We start from the raw sequence: 21701 nt of genomic DNA, 5'->3' as shown, positions 1-21701 counted from the left end.
CTGGAGAGAAAGATTACTGGTAGTGCTGCTGCGTTTACCACTCAAGCTGCCCAGAATCTGTAAAACATGTTCCCTGAGGCCCAGGGCTCACTCTGGCCAGAGACCATTGGTGCTGTCCACAGCTGGGGCAGACTTGGCTCTGCTGCTTCCAGGGGACAGCTCCCTTGGGCCCAGACATGCCCTTCCTCCCGGTTTGGGGGAGGGGACACTGGACAAAGACAAGAACATCTGCCACCTGACACTCTCCTTCTTGGTGCTCTCCAACCTCTGGGGCCACTGGCCCCATCCAAAGGTGGCTGTGGGCCTACCCTCATCATGAGGACAACCAAACCCACGTGGGGGATCTGGGAGGATGCTACCACCTGCTGCTCTGACCAGGAGCCAGCCAGGAAGTCCCAACTTGCTTAGCTCCCCACCTAATGAGTTTTGAACTTGACAGTTCAAGGAGTGAAAAGAAAGAGAAAGGGAAACTGTATCTTCTCTCATTCCTTTCAAGCACTTCCATCTAGTTTATGCTGGGTCACTCAGAACTTGAAAGTTCTTTCCACCGTGTCGAAATTACTGTAATGCCTTTAAATTGTGCCTTCCCAATAAGACTGAGACTGCGCTGAGGGCAGGGGTTTTGCTTCTCCGTCTTTGCGTCTATCATTGGGTCTAACGCTCCTCTCCATTTGCAGAGCGCTGGGAAGCCCCTCCCCAGCCGTCCTCCCTGCGGAAGGCCTCGGGCAGAAGCCCCTACCCCGCCCCTCTCCCTGCCGAGGGCCTACGGCGGAAAGCTCCGTGCTAGGAGGAAAACAGCTCAGCCTCTAGCTCTGGCCCTGCCTGATAGTCTTCCCAGGGCCCCACGCCAGCCCTATCAGTTCTGTGCACGTGGATGCCCCTGGGGGTCGAGAGGGGAGGCTGGAAGGGGAAGCAAGAGTGGGCTATGGGGCCCCTGGCTTCTAGACTGTGAGGCTCACTTCCAACACCTCGGGAGAATCAAGTATTCAGCCCAGGAGGAAGACTCAGGCTTTCAGACGTTGCATTGCAAGGGAAACGATTTTAAAAGGTTAGTCACATAGGCATTTGACAGTCTGTAAAGGAAACGTGGATGACTAACAGAATTACAGGATGGCTCCACCCTCTTACTGAAATGGCTTATTCTTTTGAATGCTTTGGGTAATTTCACAACACTTAGCGCTCGCTGGGAGCAGCTTTCCATCAGGAGGATGGAATAGGGGTAATTAGAATATCCTTCCCTTCTCTTTCATTACCTGCTCAGCTTTCTGTGACCAGCCTCTTTCCACTTGTTTTTCTTGTCTAAGTCTTCATGCCTTCAGAGAGCAATTTATTCATGCAAGTGGGACGATGGTAGACAAACTGGGTAGGAAAAAATAAAGTCAATTACTCAGCAGTCTAGTCTTGAATTCCTGTAAAACAAAATTTCCCATCTTCCTCCTCCCACCCCCCAACCCCGGCGTAAAAGCATATATGTCGTCACAGCGCCATCTGCTGGTATCTGGAATTGCAGTAGCCGAATGTTCGCTTTATTTTTGTGTTGCCTTGACCAGTGCTGCCCATTTCACTCATTCATTCGGAACACATTCATTGTGTGCCTACTTTGTGCCAGGCACTACGCTAGATGCTAGAAGTACAAGAAAGCATGGCCGCTGTTTTGTCTAGTGTGGTCAGGATCCTGGCACAAGTCAGAATCTTCTCAGGAAATTTCTAAATGCAGACTCCTGGGCTCTACCCTGTGAAGATTTTGAGTTGGTGGAACCGAGATAGGTCCCAGGAACCTGAATTTTCAACAAGCTTCCCAGGTGATTCTGAAGCAGGGGGTCCACGAATTATATTCTGAGAAAAACTAATGATGGAGAAGCAGACAGTGGAATCTAATATTGAAATGTAGCCTGGTAAAAGCCACATACTATGGCAGGGTCTACTGGAGGCACAGAGAAAAGATGTCTAATCAGTATAGGGAATAGATTGGAGAAGGCTTCCCAAAAGGTAAGACTCTAGATACATAGGATTTGATGAGGTGAAGAAGGGGAGCAGAGGATCCAGGCAGAAGGTGCAGTATATGCAAAGGCAAAAGGTCATGAAACTTCATGGGACTTCAGGTAGTGTGGGAAGCTAGTTTGAAGTGTGACAGAGTGCCAGAAAATGAAAGGCCTGGAATACTAGGCTAAGTTTATCCTAAAAGCTCCAGGGAATACAGAAACTTTGTAAGCAGGAGAATGACCTGGCCAGATCTGCATTTTGCAAAAATCCCTCTGGCAGCAAACTCAGGGTGCAGGACTAAAAGCAGGGCATCCATTGGGAAAGAACTGGCAGGGCTGTGAGCGGAAGCAATGGCAGAGGATGAAGAGAAGGGAGCAGATCGGGAGAAGTTAAGAAGGTACAGACAGTAGAACCTAATGGCTGACACACGGGGCAGGGAGCAGGTGAGAGGGGTCCAAGGATGACACTAAGGGTTCTGGTCTGGGTGAACAGATGTCATTTCCCAAGACAAGGCACAGAAAGGGAGGGACAGGGTTGGGGAGGGGCAGGGAAGAGTAGGAGAGACACAAAAGGGAGAGAGGAAATGGACAGTGTCCCTTTCTAATACAATTGTCACTGCCCTCCTCCGCTGTTTACTGTGTGATCTTAATACTTCCTTAACCCCTTCCTTAAGCCTTGGTTGTTTCGTCTGTTAAATACAGATCGTATTAGTATCTACCTCAAAGGGTTGTTGTGAGGATTAAATGAGTTAATACATGCAAGGTACTTAACAAAAGTGCCCAACACTTAATAAGACTCAGTAGATGTTAGCTATTGTTTTATTACTTTTTATATATTATTCATAATAATATTTATTGCCAGATTACTAACTGTGGTAACATTGGGTCATTGCTCCCAATGCTTCATTCCCTCCATGTTTTAGAATTTTACATTCATGTCCTTTGCTAAAGGACTTTGCACTAGGCTAGAGTATATCCCCCTGTTTGGCATCCATGACTTGCTCTGGCCAGTGCAGTATTAGTGACACTGTGACACAAGCAGAGGCTTTAAAGGTGTTTGTGAGGTTTGGCTTGCTCTTTTGTGCTTATGCCATTCACCAACCATGACCTTGTTAGCCACTGGGCCTGGAATGATGAAGACCAGGGAGCAGCCTCAACCCAGAGGGGACCAAGCCAACCTGTAGACTTGTGAGCAAGAAAACAAATGTTTCTGGTTGTATGTCACTAAGATATGAGTGTTGTTACAGAGCATTATGGTAACAATTGAGAACTAATACACTGATGTGGGAAAACATTCTCTGGCCAAACTTTTACACTGTTTCAGAGACTCTTGTGTCTCTGCACTAGGTTCCTCACAAGCAGAGGCTGCCTAGGCATCCTAGATCTCTGACAATATAACAGGCCTTTTCAGCCTTTGTCAAGAGTAATCATTTTAGAGGCTTCCCAAGTGGTAGCCACCGAGGGGTTACTTTGGGTGTCTTCATGTACACAGAAGAGAGACACTGAGCCGGAAAAGTGGCAGGTGCCCAACCCACTTCTGCTTATACCCTTCCTTCCCCTTGACCAAGCTCAACTCATGGCCCTGACCACAGAATGACCCAACAAAGCTAAATTTAACTGTATGTTTGAAACCTGGGGGTGAGCTCAACTTGACCTCCAACTCTCCTAAGAGCAGCACTGTTCCCAAAGCCATTCTCTGCATAGGTTGGCTACTAGAGTGGGTCTTCTCTCCCTTTGTCAGGAGCTCTTGTATTTGACAATCCATTTGCCCACATGCCATGCAGCAACTAATCCCGTGCACCACAACTACTGAGCCTGCGCTCTAGAGCCTGTGAGCCACAACTACTCGGCCCACGTGCCACAACTACTGAAGCCTGTGTGCCTAGAGCCTGTGCTCCACAAGAGAAGCCACCACATGAGAAGCCCACGCACCACAATGAAGAGTAGCCCCTGCTTGCCATGACTAGAGAAAGCCCGCACAGAGCAACGAAGACCCGACACAGCCAAAAATAAAAAAAATAAATGAAATAAATTTTTTTAAAAAAAGAATAAAAAGAAATACAACTCCATTTCTCAGCTGTATTTGACAATCCTCCTTTACTCTAGACAGCAGAGTGGGAAGGGCACTGGGTCAGGGGTTGAAAGACTAGCTCTGCCTCCTAATTGTCTGACATTGAATATTCACTTAAAATGACTGACTCTCAGTTTTCCATCTGTAAAATGGGGATAAGAGAACCAGCCTCTAATTATCACCTAGTTAAAAGGACCAAATGAGAAAGTGCTCACATAACTGTAAAATGAAATATAAGTGATAAGTCCTATCACTAGGAGCTTCATTACTGGGGGGTTGGAGCAGGAGGAATAATTCAGGAATGGCGCCTCCTTCTGTGCGTCTCAGGACCTGCAACACATGACTGAGGGGCAGCCTTCATCCAGAGTGGGGATTTGGAGCCTCGGGCATTACAGGTTTCCCCTGTATCTCAGATTCCCATCATCAGTTGCTTTACAACTTTCCTCCTGGTTTCTTTCGTCACCACTCTCCCATCCCTCAATTTGGCTTAGTCTGGGCACAGGATCTTCAGAGCAGCTTAAAATTCTCCACCTGACCTGTGATAATTTCTTACCCCACTGCAGAGCTCCATTCATCACTGTGGGCCTTTCCTGGAGGAAATTTGTGAGATGTTTAGGACAGATTCGATTCTGACAGAGTTAATCTCATGTCTTTTTAGCTCATCAATTAGTGCTTGCTGAGAGATAGTCTTCACCTGCTTATCCACCTATTCCGTGTTGTTCTTCGGACAAGTGAACCACAAGCCCAAGGCAAAACTGCAAAGATGGTCAGGGTTTGTCTTGAGGGTCCTTCCACTCACCTTTCTGTCTAGGGGTTTTCTTTAAAAGCACCAAGAGCCAGGAACCAGGGTTGTTCTTGAGGGACTTCCCACCATATCCAAACCCCAATCTCACTGTGCCCTGAGGCATCACAGTTCTGCTGCTTAGACTAACTTGAATAACTTTTTAAAAGTTATTTTTTAATAAATCTGTTTTATAATAAATATATTTTAGGTGATAGTATCTTAATGTGCTATCTTAAAAGACGTTTGTCTTTTAATAGCAATCTTTAAAACCTTGAGTCAAAAATGGGGGTGGTAGGGAATAAAGAGAAAGAGAATTTCAATCTCAAATCACAAGCTTTGCCTAAAGAGATAATTTGGAGACAGAGCCTTTGTTTACATAATGATAAAACGTGCCCACATCACTAAGATCCTAAGAGCCTCACCACCACTCTGGGACAGGCGTGATCTCCATTTTACTGTTGAGAGTGAGGGCCAGAAAGGTCAAGTACTTGCCGAAGTTGAGTGACGGAGGCAGGACTAGGACCCAGCTCTTCTACTTTGCACTTCATTCTTTGTCACTTCATTCTGTTGTAGAGAGTATTTGATGAGGCAGATATTGCAAATATTCACTGAAGAGATAGTGATATTTAAAAGAATTGCCTGCAGATTTAAATTTTCCTTTGCTTTATTATTATTATTATTCTTTATTTTTTTCACAGTACTCATTACTATCCTCTTTCCCTTCCACATACTGGAAGGAAAACTCCTTGAGTATAGAGGTTTTGCTGCGTTCACTGCTGCTACATTCCTAGAACATCAGTAAATGCTAATTGGATTAAAATGAATCTAATTCATGAATAATAAAAGCATGATGTCATCAATTATACTTCAATAAAGTTTTAAAAAGCTGAAGAAAATCCACTTTTTAAAAATTTATTTATTTATTTTTGGCTGCGTTGGGTCTTTGTTGCTGTGCACAGGCTTTCTGTGTTTCTCTAGCTGTGGCAAGTGGGGGCTACTCTTGGTTGCAGTGTGCAGGCTTCTCATTGCGGTGGCTTCTCTTGTTGCTGAGCATGGGCTCTAGGCGCGCAGGCTTCAGTAGTTGTGGTTCACAGGCTCTAGAGCACAGGCTCAGTAGTTGTGGCTCAGTGGCTTAGTTGTTCCGTGGCATGTGGGATCTTCCCAGACCAGGGCTCAAACCCGTGTCCCCTGCATTGGCAGGAGGATTGTTAACCACTGTGCCACCAGGGAAGCCCTGTCCTTTTTTTTTTTTAAGGTGACGTATTAGATGGGATTTGTTGGGGTTTTTTTTAAGGTGATTTTTTGGGGGTAAAAATTATATATGCTCATTAAAATTTTTTTCAAATGAAACAGAAAAGTAAAAAAAATCAACATGTCACATCCGTTATGATGGCATGCACACACAGAAAAGAGGCCATGTGAGGATGCAGTGAGAAAGTGGCCATCTGCAGCCCAGGAAGAGAGCTCTCACCAGACACCAATCCTAATGACACCTAGATCTTGGAATTCCAGCCTTCAGAGCTGTAAGAAAATAAATACTTAAGCCGCTCAGTCTATGGTATTTTGTTACAGCACCCCGGCAGATTAATGCTGGAAATATGTTTACATTTCTCTTGAGTAAATGCCTAGGAGAGAGACTGCTTGGTTTTTTTTGGTAGGTGTGCATTTAACTTTACAAGAAACTGCCAAACTTTTCCAGAGTGGTTGTACCATTTTGTATTCACATCAGCAATGTATGAGAGTTGTAGTTATCCCAAATCCTCTTCAATATTTGGTGTGACCTGGTTTTTAATATTTTAGCTGTTCTGGTGGTATACATTGGTATCTCATTATGGTTTTATTTTACATTTTCCTGATGACCAGTGATATTAAGCATCTTTTCATATGCCTGTTTTTTTAATCACATAGCTTCTTTGATGAAGTATTTGTTCAAATTTTTTGCCCATTTTGTTATCAGGTTGTGTGTTTTGTTATTATTAAGTTGTAAGAGGTCTTTACATATCTTAGATACAAGCCTTTTATTAGATATATATTTTGCAAAGATTTTCTCCTAGTGTATGTTTTGCCTTTACATTCTCTAAACATTGTTTTTCAAAGAGCATAAGTTTTTAATTTTGGTTAAACTCCAGTTTATAATGTTTTTCTTTTATGGTTCATTCTTTTTGTGTCCTATCTAAGAAATCTTTGCCTAAACAAAAGTCACAAAGATTTTCTCTTAGGTTTCTTGTAGAAGTTTTATCATTTTAAACTTTTACATGGAGGTCTATGATCCATTCTGAGTTAATTATGGCATATGGCATGAGGTAAGAATTGAGTTTATGTTTTTCCATGTGGATATCCTATTATTCCAGCAACATTGTTAAAAAGACTATCTTTTTCTCCTTTGTCAAAAATGAACTGACCCTATGTATGAGTCTATTTCTGGACTCTATTCTGTTCCATTGATCCATATACCTATCTTTACATCAACACCACACTGTCTTAAATACTGCAGCCTTAGAGTAAGTCTTGAAATCAGGTAAAGTTCTCCATTTTTATTCTTTCTCAAAATTGTATTGGCTAATGTAGGTTCCTTTTATTTTTACAAATTTTAAAATCGGCTTGTTAATTTTTATTTTAAAAAAAACCTTGCTGAGATTGTGATTGAGACTATGTTGTATCTATAGATGATTTGGAGAAAACTGAGATTGTAACCAAACTGAGTGTTTTGGTGCATAAACATAGTATGTCTTTCCATTTATTTAGATATTCTATAATTTTTCTCCAAAATGAGTAGTTTTCAATATTCAGTTCTCGTATTCAATTTGTTAGATTTACCCCCAAATATTTTTTGATGTTATTACAAATGGCATCTTAAAAACTTTTTATTTGCAATTGTCTGTTTCTAGTGTGTAGAGATACCAGAGTTGCTTTGTATTTGACTTTGAATCCAGAACACATTAGTTCTAGTAGCTTTTTTGTAGATTCCTTATGACTTTTTATATACATGCTCATTTGTGAATAAGACAGTTTTGTTTCTTCCTTTTCAATCTTCCTTGCTTTACTGCACTGTCTAGGAGCTCTAGAACACTGTTAAAGAGACACGATGAGAGCAGATATCTTGGTCTTGTTCCCCACATTTGGGAGAATACATTCACCATTAACTGTGATGTTAGCTTAGGTTTTTTATAAATGCCCTTTATCAGATTGAGATGGTTCCCATCTATTCCTAGTTTTCTGAGTTTTTAATCATAAATGGGTGTTGAACTTTATAATATGATTTTTTGCCTCTATTGAGATAATCATATGGTTTTTCTTTTTAATTTGATAATATGGTGAATTATATTGATTGATTTTTTTAAATGGCTACTGAGATACATTTCACACATCATACAATTCACTCATTTAAAGTGTACACTTCAGTGGTTTTTAATATATTCACAAAGGTGTGCAACCATCACTACAGTCCATTTTAGAACATTTTCATACCTCAAAAAGAAACTCTGTACCCTTTAGTTATTACCACCCAACCCTCCTTGTTTCCCATATTCCCCAGCCCCAAACACTACTAATCTACTTTCTGTCTCTATAGATTTCCCTACTCTGGACTTACATATAAATGGACCTATATAATATGTGGCTTCTTTCACTTAGTATAGTGTTTTCAAGATTCATCCATGTTATAGCATGTATCAGTACTTTATTCCTTTTTATGGCCAAATAAAGTTTCATTGTATGAATATATTACATTTCATTTATCCATTCATCCATCCATGGACATTTGAAATGTTTCCACCTTTTGGCTATTATGTACAAGTTTTTGTGTGGACACATGTTTTCCATTTTCTTGAGTGTATACCTAGGAGTGAAATTGGGTTATATGATAACTCTATGTTTAATTGTTTGAGAATTATCAGGCTGTTTTCCAAAGTGACTGAATCATTTTACATTTCCAACAGCAGTGCATGAAAACTCAGATTTCTGCATACTTTCACCCACACTTGTTGTTATCTGACTTTTAAATTTTAACCTCCTCCTTGCTTTCCAATTTTTCTCTTTCCTTCTGTCCTTCCCTTATTTCCCTACTTCCTCTCTTCCCTTGGACAAATCTGCACAATTTATAATATTATTGGGACTAAAGTATTTCCACCAAGAAACCATTCCTCTGTGCTTTTAACCCCTAAATGCCTCTTCACTTAAAATCACCATTGACCTCTACACCCACATTTCTACTACATTTATCTTTGAATTTCTAATTCTAGTGGCCAAGCCTCCATCTGAATGCATTGCACTTCATCAATACTTCTAAGGACCTCAGAGTTTGAGAAGAACCTTAAAAGTTTCCTAGTCTAATTTATTTTGTTTAATGAAGAAAAGGGTGGAGGGAAGACTGAATGAAAAGAAGGTGGGAAACAAGAGGGAAGCAGAGCAAGGAGAAGAGAAGCAGCACCTAGCATATGCCTGGCATTTTACGTACACGATCCTATTTAAATCTCACAACGACCCCATAGGATTAATATCACCCTCCCCCTATTTCATAAATGAGGCAACTGAAGCTAAGAGAGGTTAATTATTTTGCTCAAGGTCCCTCAGCTTGTGAGAGTCAAATTTAGCTGTGTGCAACTCCAAATCCTGCGACCCAGAAAACTCTTGAATTTCAAGGAGGAGGACTACCCTCAGGGGCATATGATTACCCTATCCCTGGGTCCTGGGACAGAAATGCCCTGGATGGACCACAACTTCAGAACCGACAAGGTGTTATTAGGGGAATAACACAGCATCTCCTCTCTGGAGGGGAGTCAGTGCCCTGATAGGAGTGGTTTTGTCCCAAAGGACAAGCAATGCCTCAGGCTAGGACAAAATGGTGAGGAGGTTTGTTCTATGGCCAAGTTACAGTATTTGTCGCCCGGCAGGAACGACAAAGTGAGCTATGTGAGATGGTATGGAAAATTCCAAAATAAAACTTCAGAACATGTGTTACCTCAGTAGCAAAGGAAGCAACTCAGATTTCTGCAAGCTATTCAAAGAGCAGTAGCAATTTATAAAAATAGAACCAAGTCATTACACAGCCATGTTCATTTGTTTCATTTTGCCTTTAACTTTTAAGGCTTGCTTGTGGAAACATTAAAAAAAATTAAGTCTTGCTACATACTTAACAAAGTCACTGGTATAAACCAAAGTACAGAGAAGTCTGACCTCCATCTGCCCCATTCCTTCCTTCTGCTCCATTCCTTCCTTCCCCTAGAGGTAATCAGTTTTTGTTTGTTTAAATAAAACAAAAATTTTAATTTGTTTTATTTTTTTAAAATTTTGTTTCTATTTTTCTAAAACATAAAGATATATTCATATCTTCCTCCCCACTCTGGTTAAGTGGTAGTATATAACCTTCAGCTTTGCCTCCTTGCCTTTTTTCCACTGGCAATCATGCCATAGCACTCTATAGAGATATTTCTCATTTGCTTTTACAGCTGCGTAGTATTCCAATATGTGAGTGGATCCTCATTTATTTGACCATTCTGATGGACCTCGGGATTGTTTCCACTCTTTTGCTATTACAAATAGTGTTCATTGAACAACCCTACGTATATATCTTTTTGTATTTTTGCTAGTGTATCTTTAGGTTAGATTCTTAGAAATGGAATTTCTGGACTGACAAGTGCACATATATGAAATTTTGCTAGATATTGCCAAATTTCTCTCTCCATGGATTGTACCATTTTTGTATTCCCACTAGGAAAATATGAATGCCTGTTTCCTCACTACCTTGTCAACACATTACGTTGTCAAACTTAGATTTTTGCCAATCTAATAGTTGAGAAATAGTATCTCACTATAGTTTTAATTTGCATTTCCTTTGTCATAAGTATGATTTAACATCTTTTCATACGGCTCTTTCAAGGGCTGTTAAATACAGCCCTTTATTTTCATTTCTTTCTGCCTCCTCTGTTCTCTTGCCCTACTTTTGTCTAGATCTTCTCTTTCTTTTTTCTCTAATATCCTTGTTCTGGACAGTTTGAATTCTACTCCAAGAATTCCCTCTCAGAGAAAGCATTTTCTATATTTCACCTAACATTTTTTGAAATTACTAATTTAGTTGTTGAATAGCTATGGGATTCTTGACAAAACTATCCTCTGATATTTTCATCTACGCATTGTAAATGAAAAATAATTTTTTTTAACGCTTAGAAATAATTTCAGTCAGTTCTCAGTCCTATCAGCAGAATCTGACTCATTTAATCACTCCCTCCTTCTTGAAACACATTCCATCGACTTCCAAGATACTGCACTCACCTGTTTTCTTCCTAATTAACTTGCCTCTCGTCTCAGGCTCCTTCAGTGTTTCCTCCTCATCCCAAAATGCTGGTGAACCCCAGAACTCAGATTTCAGACCTCTTCTCCTCTCGTCTAAACTCACTCCCTAAGTGACTTTGTACTAGCTCATGAATTTAAATATATCAACAACTCCCAGATTTTATATCTCCAGCCTGGACCTCTACTATGTAGTCAAAATTTGTACATCTAACTGCTTCCTTATCAATTCCTGTGGATGTCCCAAAGAGATCTCCAACTTAACTCACCCAAAACAACACTGATATTCTCCCCAAACCTGTTTCTCCTACAGTTTTTCCAATCTCAGGTAATGACAGTTCTATTTTTCTAGTAGCTCAGGGAGAAATTCTTTCTCCACTCTCTAATCCACCTACCCCTGGGTTCAGTCCTGTGGCTACAACTGGCAGCTCAGCTGGAATGGCTGGACCGACTCAGATCGCTGGCCCTCTCTCCACAGGGTTTTCTCTCAGACTTCTTTGGATCTGGCCTCTTCAGGAGTCCTAGAGGGTAAGCCCCAACATACAAGCATTTTTAAATCTCTTTTTGACTCACACTTTCTGTTGTATTAAAGTATTATTTGAGCTCATTGTCTTTACCACTGGGGCAAGTTCAAGGGTGAAGAACCAGCCGATACAAATGTGTGTGAATGGCCAAATGACTGTGCTAAGCCCAGATGCCAGGAGATTTCTCAGTTTGGCAGTTACTTATTCATTCCTCATTCATAATCCACAAACTTTAGCAAAGCTGCAGTTAGTTGGCATTTTGTGGGGCCTGCTGATGTGACCACAACACTCAGCTTTTCCTCCCCAGTGATGGGATGATTCCTCCGCTATTTTGTTTGTTTTCATTCTAAGCCAAATATCCGCAGGATTTTCTTTCAGGTTTCTTTTGCAGCTAAACCCTCAAATGTTCCCAGCTTTGGAGATTAGAAGGACTCTCTATGCACCTAGTTCTCTAGTGTTTCATAACTTGTACTTGTCCAGACCTTTTCATTCTTTTGTTAGTTCTGTTTCTTAAGTTCTCTGATCCTTTCATTTATGTTCTTTTTCTTTTTTCTTTTTTTTTTTTTTTTTGTGGCATGCGGGTCTTCCTCTGTTGTGGCCTCTCCCGTTGCGGAGCACAGGCCCCGGACGCGCAGGCTCAGCGGCCATGGCTCACCGGCCCAGCCGCTCCGCCTCATGTGGGATCCTCCCATACCGGGGCGCGAACCCGGTTACCCCTGCATCGGCAGGCGGACGCGCAACCACTGCGCCACCAGGGAAGCCCTATGTTCTTTTTCTTTACTTAATCCCTTCCTCTGCTTTCCATGGGTTATTTTGATGTCTTTTTTCTAACTATATGAGTTGAATGCTTAATTCATTTATTTTCATTCTTTCTTTCTTAGTAATAAATATGTACGAGCTACTAAATTTCTTTCCAAGTACAGCACTGTCTACCTATTAAATCCCCCCATCCACTCACCCAGCTCACTGGGGAGCAAGATTTCCCTTACCACCTCACTCTGAAATAATTTCTATCTTTTAAATTGAAAGCAGTTTTGGGCCTCTCATTCGGCAACTTCTGAGGAGGATGGAACTGTGTTTATTTTCACAGAGCCTTCTCTCTGACTTAGCATAGTGACCTTCCACAAAGAAATGATAATAATAGTGGATGACTTTAATGTAATATTGAACACTTACCCTGTAGCTGGCATTCCACACATTATTTTAACAACTCCATACTAATCTTCCATGCCCATTTTACAGAGGAAATAGGTAGGAAATGTTTGTCTTGTGTTTCTATTCCTGGAACATGACAAACATTCCATGTTGGGGCCTTTTCCCCTTGACTTTGTCCCTCTCCCTCCACCTTCCCATTCAGTGCTAAGAGCAAATGCCATTTCTTCAAAGCTTTACTGACCCCCCAATCTAAGACAGCCTCCCTCTACACATTGTATTTTATTTTGTTCATAGTACTATCTCAAATTACCTTGCTCATTTATCTGTTTCCTTGTTATGACCTGCTTCCACCACTAGACTTTCAAATCCAAGGAGCAGGAATTTTACTGAATAAATATTTATGGCATCAATACAAACAGTGGAGCCTGAGGAGGAGCCAGTACTTTTAGGCTTGTCTGCGTAAAAGCAACAGTTCCTTTTGAATCCGAAAGTGTGATCCTGGGAAGTAAGAGACACCCCTCAACAGACCTGTGACTTAGAGCACCTCACTCATTTTCAACTGGGATTCCTCTTCTGTGAAATGAGGAGGAAGGCCCTTTTGGTTCATTGCCACCCACTGGGACTCTACCTAGACAAACCTACCTTAACGGCCTGCGTGAGAAAGCAAGGGAGCAGGAAGAGTCGCTCAGCAGCAGAGGAGGCGAGGGGAAGGGAAGGGAGGGAACTGCGGGCTTGGGAGGAGGAGATGGGGTACCTCTGACGACCCAGGGAGCCGAGGGGCACGGGTGGTGGCGAGGGGGGAGCAAGTGGGAGCCGCGCGGAGGACTGCGCTGGGGTTGGGAGGGGCCCCGGGCGGGCGCGGTCGATCCGCTGGGACTGGGCAGGACGGGGCGGGGCACTGACAGGTGCGAGGTGTGGATCCGAGGGAAGTGGGGGGCATTCAGGGGTCACGGAGGAGGGCCCGCAGAGGCGGAGGAAAGCAAAGGGGATGCGGGGGGAGCTGGCGGGTGGGGAGGAGGCGCAGAGGGCCGCGGGCTGTGTGGGGCGGCGGAGGCGCTCGCAAGGGTCGCTGCTGGAGTGCCGAGGGGGCGCGGCATGCGCGGGCCGGGCGGGGCCAGGCGCGGGGGTGGGGGGGGGGAATGTTCCCGGGTCGCCAGGGGCGGGCGCGGCAGCCCGGCGGGGTGTGGGTGGGGCTGGCCGGGAGGCTGTCGCCTCACTTCCGGGAGCGCCTGGGCGCGGAGGCCGTAGCGTTCTCGCAGCGCTGCCAGCCGGCCGGCCCCGGCCTCTCTCGGCGGCCATGGGGGCGTCTGCGCGGCTAGTGCGCGCAGCTATCATGGGGGCGCCGGGCTCCGGCAAGGGCACCGTGTCCTCGCGCATCACCAAACACTTCGAGCTGAAGCACCTCTCCAGCGGGGACCTGCTCCGAGACAATATGCTTCGGGGCACAGGTGGGAGCCCGGGCGGGAGGGGTGGCTGTGCGCTGTCGTCCCGGTGGGGATTTGTGGGCGGAGGGACCGGGGCTCGGGAAGTGGGTCCCAGGAATGCGGGTCCAGGGGTGCGGGCGCAGCATCTCCCAGTAGCCGCCCGGGGGGTGGGAAGACCTCGAGCTGCTGAGCTACTGTTCCCCGAAACCTCTGGCCTCTGTGGATAGCTTCAGGTGGGTTATTGAGGGAAGGCACTAGGAAGTTAGGACACATTCGAAGCTCAAATATTAAAGAAAACCACATGGCTTTGAGAGGTATGGCCAGCCCCAGTCGCAGCTTCTCCTAAGGGTCCATGAGCTGTGTGTGGCTTATTCTCTGCCTGCCCTTGCGCTTGGAGAACTGTTAGAGCTCTCTTTCTTTTTCTTTTCTTTTTTGTTTTATAAATTTATTTATTTATTTTTGGCTCTGTTGGGTCTTCGTTGCTGCGCACTGGTTTTCTCTAGTTGTGGCGAGCGGGACTACTCTTTGTTGCGGAGCTCGGGCTTCTCATTGCAGTGGCTTCTCTTGTGGAGCACCGGCTCTAGGTGCGCGGGCTTCAGTAACTGCAGCGTGTGGGCTCAGTAGTTGTGGCTCGCGGGCTCTAGTGCGCAGGCTCAGTAGTTGTGGCGCACAGGCTTAGTTGCTCTGCGGAATGTGGGATCTTCCTGGACCAGCGCTTGAACCCCTGTCCCCTGCATTGGCAGGCGGATTCTTAACTACTGCGCCACCAGGGAAGCCCAGCGCTTTCTTTTTTAACTTTGTGTTTGTTTGTTAAACGCTATGGAATTTTCTGGTTTTGACCTTTCCCCCATAATCTGAAGGCCAAGTATTATTTACCCTCGTTGCTGTTACAAAATTGGTTTAGATCTTTAGACACGAAAGCTGTTCTTGTGCATGGTTATCTGAAAGATTGTTTTGTTTCTCATGCCAAAAAAATTCTTGAAACTCAGCACGAAATCTAGTCAACAAACTGTACACTTTACAATGGGTGGATTTTATCTTATGTAAATTATATCTTAAGAAAGCTGTTTTCCAAAAGTAACAGCAAGGTGAGTTTTTTTTTCTCTCAAAAGTGTTGACCTTTACTTTCCAAAACAAAGTCATTTTGAAGCTCCTTTTAAAAATTAGGACTAACCCCTTGCACAAGGTAAAAAAGGATTGGAAACAGGATGGAAGTACATATTAAAAATAAAACTCTGTCTCATTCCCTGCCTCAGTCTCATTCTTCAGAGGGGAGCAGTGTCATGTGCTTGCTTTTAGAAATCTGTATTTGTGTATAAGCACATACAGGGTATATGTATATCCCTTGTTTTATGCAATATGTAATCCTACTAAATATGTGTTCTGCACCAGTGTGTTTTCACTATATCTAGGATATTTTTCCACGCGAAAACACAGAAATCCATTTCATTATTTAACATTTGTATAGGTATCTATTTGCTGGATCTGCCATGGTTTATTTAACCGATCCCCTATTGATGGGTTATATAGGTTATTTCTAGGTGGGTTTTTTGTGTTTGTTTCAGAATACTGACATTCAAATGAAAAAACTGTTTTTAGCTTGTCTCGTGGAGTTCTTTGGTTTATAACCTCATCTGGTGAATTACTACTTTTATTTTTCTCTTATAACATTGATCTTTAAAAAAATCATAAGGTATTAAACTTCAGAAGGTTAAACTGTTTGGCTCACTTCGTAGTGTTCTTGATGCAACGTATTGCATTAGGTAGCAATAAACAATCTCCAATACTGCACCTGCTTGGGGCAAGGTTATTCAAAGTGGGAAGGAGTAAAGAATACTTAAGCGATTCTCTGAAAAATAACTCAGCAGTGAGGCATAATTGCGTGTTAGAGAACACCTTCACTGAAGAGTTAAAGATATGTTAACTTGGGAAAACACAAAACATTGAAAAAATTAAATTTAAAGCAAATTAAGTAAACTTTTATTTTAAATTAAGAAACAACCCTCTTTGTTTATCCTTAACATCCCATGACAAGCCCGCTGTCCTCTTCCTGACTCCACAACATGAAAAGAGAGGCTAGAGGGAGGGAGGAGAGGATCACTGGGAAAGATGCGCAGCCTGCCTTAGACGCTTGATCTTTCTGGAGTCTCTACAGGCAATTCTTTAACAAAGAAAACAGAAAATGGAGTTGAGGGAGGTGTCATGAGATTCTTATTACAGATGTTCTGTATGTCAGGACTAAGAATATATTCTCAAAAAATATTTGTGAATGGATTGGTATTTCCCCCAGGATCAGAGCCAAAGGAAAGGTGTAACCTTTTATTTAAAAAATACTGCTTAATGTTTTTTGATACCAAGAGTAAAATATATTTACTATAAAATAAGAAAAACACGTCATGAGACTATAAAAAAGAAAATTAAAGTCCTGTATAGTTCTACCACCCAGAGACAATTATAATTAACTCTTTGGTGCTTTTTCTTACATTCTTTTTTTTCTTTCTCCTTTTTCTTTTTGTTTCTTTTTTTTGTTTTTTTAAATGTATATTTATTTATGTTATTTATTATTTTTGGCTGTGTCGGGTCTTAGTTGCGGCACGCGGGATCTTCGTTGAGGCATGCAGGATCTTTCGTTGCAGCACGGGCCCTTCCTTGTGGTGCGCGGACTTCTGTCTAGTTGTGGCGTGCGTGTTTTCTCTTCTCTAGTTGTGGCGTGCAGGCTGTAGGGCACGCGAGCTCGGTAGTTGTGGTGTGCAGGCTTAGTTGTCCCATGGCATGTGGTATCTTAGTTCCCTGACCGGGATTGAACCTGTATCCCCTGCATTGGAAGGCAGATTTACCACTGGACCACCAGGGAAGTCCCTCTCTTTTTTTCTCTGTTGCATTTGTATGTCTTTGCAGACTTGTTATAGTCTAAATGATTGCTTATATACCTTTTTTCACACTTATGTGAGCATGTTCACACATCACTAAGCAGTCTTTTAATTTCATCAAGATTGCACAGTTGTTAATTGAAACATTTTCCTATTATTATACACTTATGTGGTTAACCATTCTTTGTTATAATTAATACTGTTATGACTATCCTTGTACATGAACATTTGGCAGCATCTCTACTTATTTGCTTCAAATAAATTCCCTAGTGTTGAATTTCTATAAATACAGTACCATGAAATATGCTAAGGAAGGATGGTGCCAATTTACTTTCCAACCACCATTTCATGATGATGCTGTATTATATAACCCATGGCTGTATTTTATAGCTAAAGTTTAAAATCATCCCAGCAGATGCGATAAAGACACTGGAAATATGTGGGAACCTGTTGACTGTAGCAAACCTGTAGTAACTGTAGACCACCACTGAACCCTGTAGTCAGGAAACTTGAGTCTGCCCCTTTGTCATTAGTCCAGCCCTTTCATTTAGAGATGAGGAAACCGAGTTCAGGAGAGGTTAAAGAACTTGCTCAATAATAAAAAGCAGTCACTGGGAGACAAAAGTGGACACCCAGGTCTCCTTGTATGCCAATTAAATTACTCTCTCCATTATGCAGCATTTCCAAAATTGAGGTTCATGAGATAATTTTAGGCAGACAAAAAAATTTCTCAAAAATTTTTCTCAAAAATTAAATGCAAATAAAAATCAATAAAATTTTTTATTTCAAAGTGTATTTGAAAAATGATAACTAGCACACCAACCCTTTAATTTTGTGAACACTATAGCTTATTAAATTAAAAAGCTGGACTTCCCTGGTGGCCCAGTGGTTAAGAATCTGCTTGCCAATGCAGGGAACACAGGTTTGATATCCCTGGTCCGGGAAGATCCCACATGCTGCAGAGCACCTAAGCCCGTGTGCCACAATACTGAGCTTGCACTCAAGAGCCCATGAGCCACAACTACTGAGCCCATGTGATTCAACTACTGAAGCCCACGTGCCTAGAGCCCGTGCTCTGCAACAAGAGAAGCCACCGCAATGAGAAGCCCATGCACCGCAACAAAGAGTGTCCCCCACTTGCAGCAAGTAGAGAAAGCCTGCACACAGCAACGAAGACCCAATGCAGCCAATAAATACATAAATAAATTTTTTTAAAAATTAAAAAGCTGAGTCACTTTAAAGAAAATTATATAGTAAATAATAGTTCAGCTGTGGCAGAAATTGTAAGGTTGCCATGTGATTGCTCAAAGTTTGAGAAACTGCACTGCAGCTTAGTGCTTCTCAAAGACATAATCCTGGACTAGATGGCTACCCCTTTTGAATCTCATTTGTTCTCATTTGTAAGTTGGGGAAGTTGAACTCAGAAAGTAATCCTCAAAGCCTCTGTCAGCTCCCAAGTTTCTGTATGTCTAACAAAACTTCTGTTATGTACACACAGGCAGCATAGATGTGCCTAATTAGAATATTGACAGAGCAAATTATTTTTGTAATGGCAAAAATTTTGATTTGTATTGAAAATAGACAATACATTTACATGGTTTTGAATTCCAAAAAATTTAAAAGGACATTTAGTGAAAAAATCCTTTCAGAGCTATTTCATGCACATACAACCCAGAGTTTACCTATTCTTCCCTCTGTTCTTTTCTTTTTTACACAAGTGATAGTAAACTGTAAATACAGTTTTCTACCTTTAACAATATTGCTTTCTGTGAGGATTGCTCCATTTCTTTTTTTCTAACAAGGTAAGTTAGGCCTTTCTAAAATTCCATGGCTAGAATCCAGGATAGGGACTTCCCTGGTTAAGTGGTTAAGAATCCGCCTGCCAATGCAGGGGACATGGGTTCGAGCCCTGGTCCAGGAATAAGTTAGGCCTTTCTAAAATTCCATGGCTAGAATCCAGGATAGGGACTTCCCTGGTTAAGTGGTTAAGAATCCGCCTGCCAATGCAGGGGACATGGGTTCGAGCCCTGGTCCAGGAAGACCCCACATGCCGCGGAGCAACTAAGCCTGTGCGCCACAACTACTGAGCCTGCTCTCTAGAGCCCACGAGCCACAACTACTGAAGCCCACGAGCCTAGAGCCCATGCTCTGCAACAGGAGAAGCCACTGCAATGAGAAGCTCACGCACTGCAACAAAGAGTAGCCCCCGCTCGCCACAACGAGAGAAAGCCCACGTGCAGCAGCAGAGACCCAACGCAGCCAAAAATAAATAAATAAAAATTTATTGGGAAAAAAAAAAAGAATCCAGGATAATCCAGGCAGCTCATCTCTCCAGCTATCCATTCATTCATCCATCCATGGATTTGTCAAGCACCCAATGTGTGCTGGGTACTGGAGATACAGAGACAAATATATTTCATTGCAGGTACTCACAGTTAGAACATGGGCAGGCCGAAGGCCATAAGTCTGCTCAGCCTGCCATAACAGAATAGCACAGACTGGGTGACTTAAACAATAGAAATTTATTGTCTCATAGTTCTGGAGGCTAGAAGTCCAAGATCAAAGTGACAGCAGGGTTGGTTTCTGGTGTAGCCTTTCTTCCTGGCTTGCAAATGGCCACCTTCTCACTGGGTCCTCATGTGGTCTTTCCTCTTCCTCTTCTTGTAAGGACACCAGTCATATTGAATTAAAGTTCCCCTTTATGACCTCATTTAACCTTAATTACCTCCTTAAAGGCCCCATTTCTAAATACAGCCACATTGGGGGTCAGGGCTTCAACATATGGATTTTAAGGGACACAATGCAGTCCATACCAACATATAAACAGGTAGTTTCAGCAGTGTGATAAGTGCTCAAACAGAGATAAGTCTGTGACATTATGGAAGTCCAGAGGAGGAACTTTTGGTTGCCTCGGAGGTTGAGGGACACCTCATCATGAAGGACCCTTTAAGATGTATCTTGAAAGATGAGTGAGAGCTTATCAGGCAACAGAGAGGAGAAAGAGACTTGTGCAAAGGCTAGGAGGACCCAGAGTATGTGGAGCTCCTTGCTGGGGCCATGGTTTGAGGGTGGGGTAGAAATGGTGGGGAGGTAGGTGGGGGAGAGATAAGATGAGGCCAGACCCACTTGAACCTTTATACAGTTCTTGAGTTGAGATTCTATCCTGAAGCACAGTGGGAAGGGGAGGAATATAGACCTGGAGTGGGAATTCTTTCTAGGTGCTTCACTGAAGGAGTCAGATTGAGTGATGGTTGGAGGGAGGACCAGGGTCAAGGGATGTTTTGATTTTCAGTATAATTCTTGTGAAATATCTCTTGCATGAAAGTATTATAATTTCTTTGATGGTTAGAAGAAGAATAAAATGAACATCCAGTTACCCACCGTCAGACAGAAAACCAGTACTTTTGGGGTCCCCATATGTGCCTACCCATCCTTCCTGCCCCCCCCCAGAGGTAACCACTATGTTGACTCAGTCTTTATTATTTGAGAAAGTTTTTTTTTTAAGCCTGTGATTGGGTGTAAAGCTGTCATTTGACTCATTCCTGTTGTTTTCCTAGTTTTATTTTGTTTTGTTTCAACATGTTTTTAAAGTAAAGTTTTATGTACATTACAATATAACAATGCTAAAAGCACTTTCGTCAGGAACTAGATTAAGTCTCTGTAGCCCTTTCTCTTGGCATATATAAAAGAGAACTGTATTTACAGGTTGGTCAGGCCCTCTTTTGTACTTCATAGCTGCTCAAACAATAAGTTGTTTCCAGTTAGTTCGGATATGAGGTGTGGTTGGTTTGAGTAGTCTTATAAGAATGACCAGATGTTAAAAGGAGAAATAGAATTTAAAATGGTTTTTTGTATAATACAAGCACCATCTCTCAGATTAATGTTTCTGTGTTTTAGAATTTCTGATTATTATCCTTAAAATCAAAAGCTGGTTTTAACCCTTCCTATTCCCTTTTAACCTTCCTTTTCTGTTTTTATTTGTGAATAACTTTATAGAAAATCAGTTTATTTTGAATGATTTACTTTTAAACTAGCTTTTTGTGTTTTGTAGGTGTGGAAGCTCCCAAATTTGTTAGTTTTTTGAATAAAAAAGGAAATGGTTTTTTTAATGAGGAGTCTATTTAGATACAACATTAAATTATAGGCAATCAAGGGAATGAAAATTTACTAAATGTCCAAAGAATATGCTAGTCAAAAGTTCTTGCGTAATTGTAAGAGGGAGTAAAAACTTGAAATGTAATAAACAGACAGCTTAGACTATGACGTAGAGAGTTGAATCATTTTTCTTTTTCTTTTAAATGGAAGCATTACAGGCTTCAGATTTTAATAACTATTGTAAGAGTTTAGTGATATAGAAAGTTGTTAGTGATATGAAAAAGATTATTAGACTATGCGTGGGACTATCTACTCATAAAACAAAATATTTGGAGGTTTTTATATTATCAGTTTTGATGATAATTATTCCTGAGTAGTGTTGGTTTTATGAGTGGCTTTTTAAAAAACAATATTTATTTATTTATTTTTAACATCTTTATTGGAGTATAATTGCTTTACAATGGTGTGTTAGTTTCTGCTTTACAACAAAGTGAATCAGTTATACATA

General features: G+C 42.0%; 2 protein-coding genes across 6 annotated transcripts in view; one reads left to right on the top strand and one right to left on the bottom strand.

The window, feature by feature from the left end:
- Positions 1-1253: 1253 nt before the first annotated feature.
- On the bottom strand, positions 1254-14103 carry LOC114486822 (uncharacterized). Its single transcript, XM_028493474.1, has 2 exons — positions 13447-14103; positions 1254-1359 (listed from the first exon to the last, which is right to left on the bottom strand). Exons 1-2 carry the CDS (start codon positions 14101-14103, stop codon positions 1300-1302), a joined length of 717 nt encoding a protein of 238 aa, XP_028349275.1. The 3' UTR covers positions 1254-1299.
- AK3 (adenylate kinase 3) overlaps positions 14015-21701 on the top strand; it is a 47938-nt gene continuing 40251 nt past the window's right edge. For 4 of the 5 annotated variants that reach the window (XM_028493947.2, XM_028493946.2, XM_007112337.3 and 1 more), the window contains exon 1: positions 14017-14252. In XM_028493947.2, coding sequence (XP_028349748.1) covers positions 14102-14252 — 151 coding nt within the window. In that variant the 5' untranslated portion in view covers positions 14017-14101. Of the gene's footprint in view, positions 14253-21701 lie in introns of all 5 variants that reach the window. The other variant, XR_448084.3, reaches the window with a different exon arrangement.

This window comes from Physeter macrocephalus, chromosome 9, assembly GCF_002837175.3.
Source record: "Physeter macrocephalus isolate SW-GA chromosome 9, ASM283717v5, whole genome shotgun sequence".
Lineage (NCBI taxonomy): Eukaryota > Metazoa > Chordata > Mammalia > Artiodactyla > Physeteridae > Physeter > Physeter macrocephalus.
The sequence above is the reverse complement of the archived record's forward strand: the minus strand, read 5'-3'. Positions and strand labels throughout refer to the sequence as shown.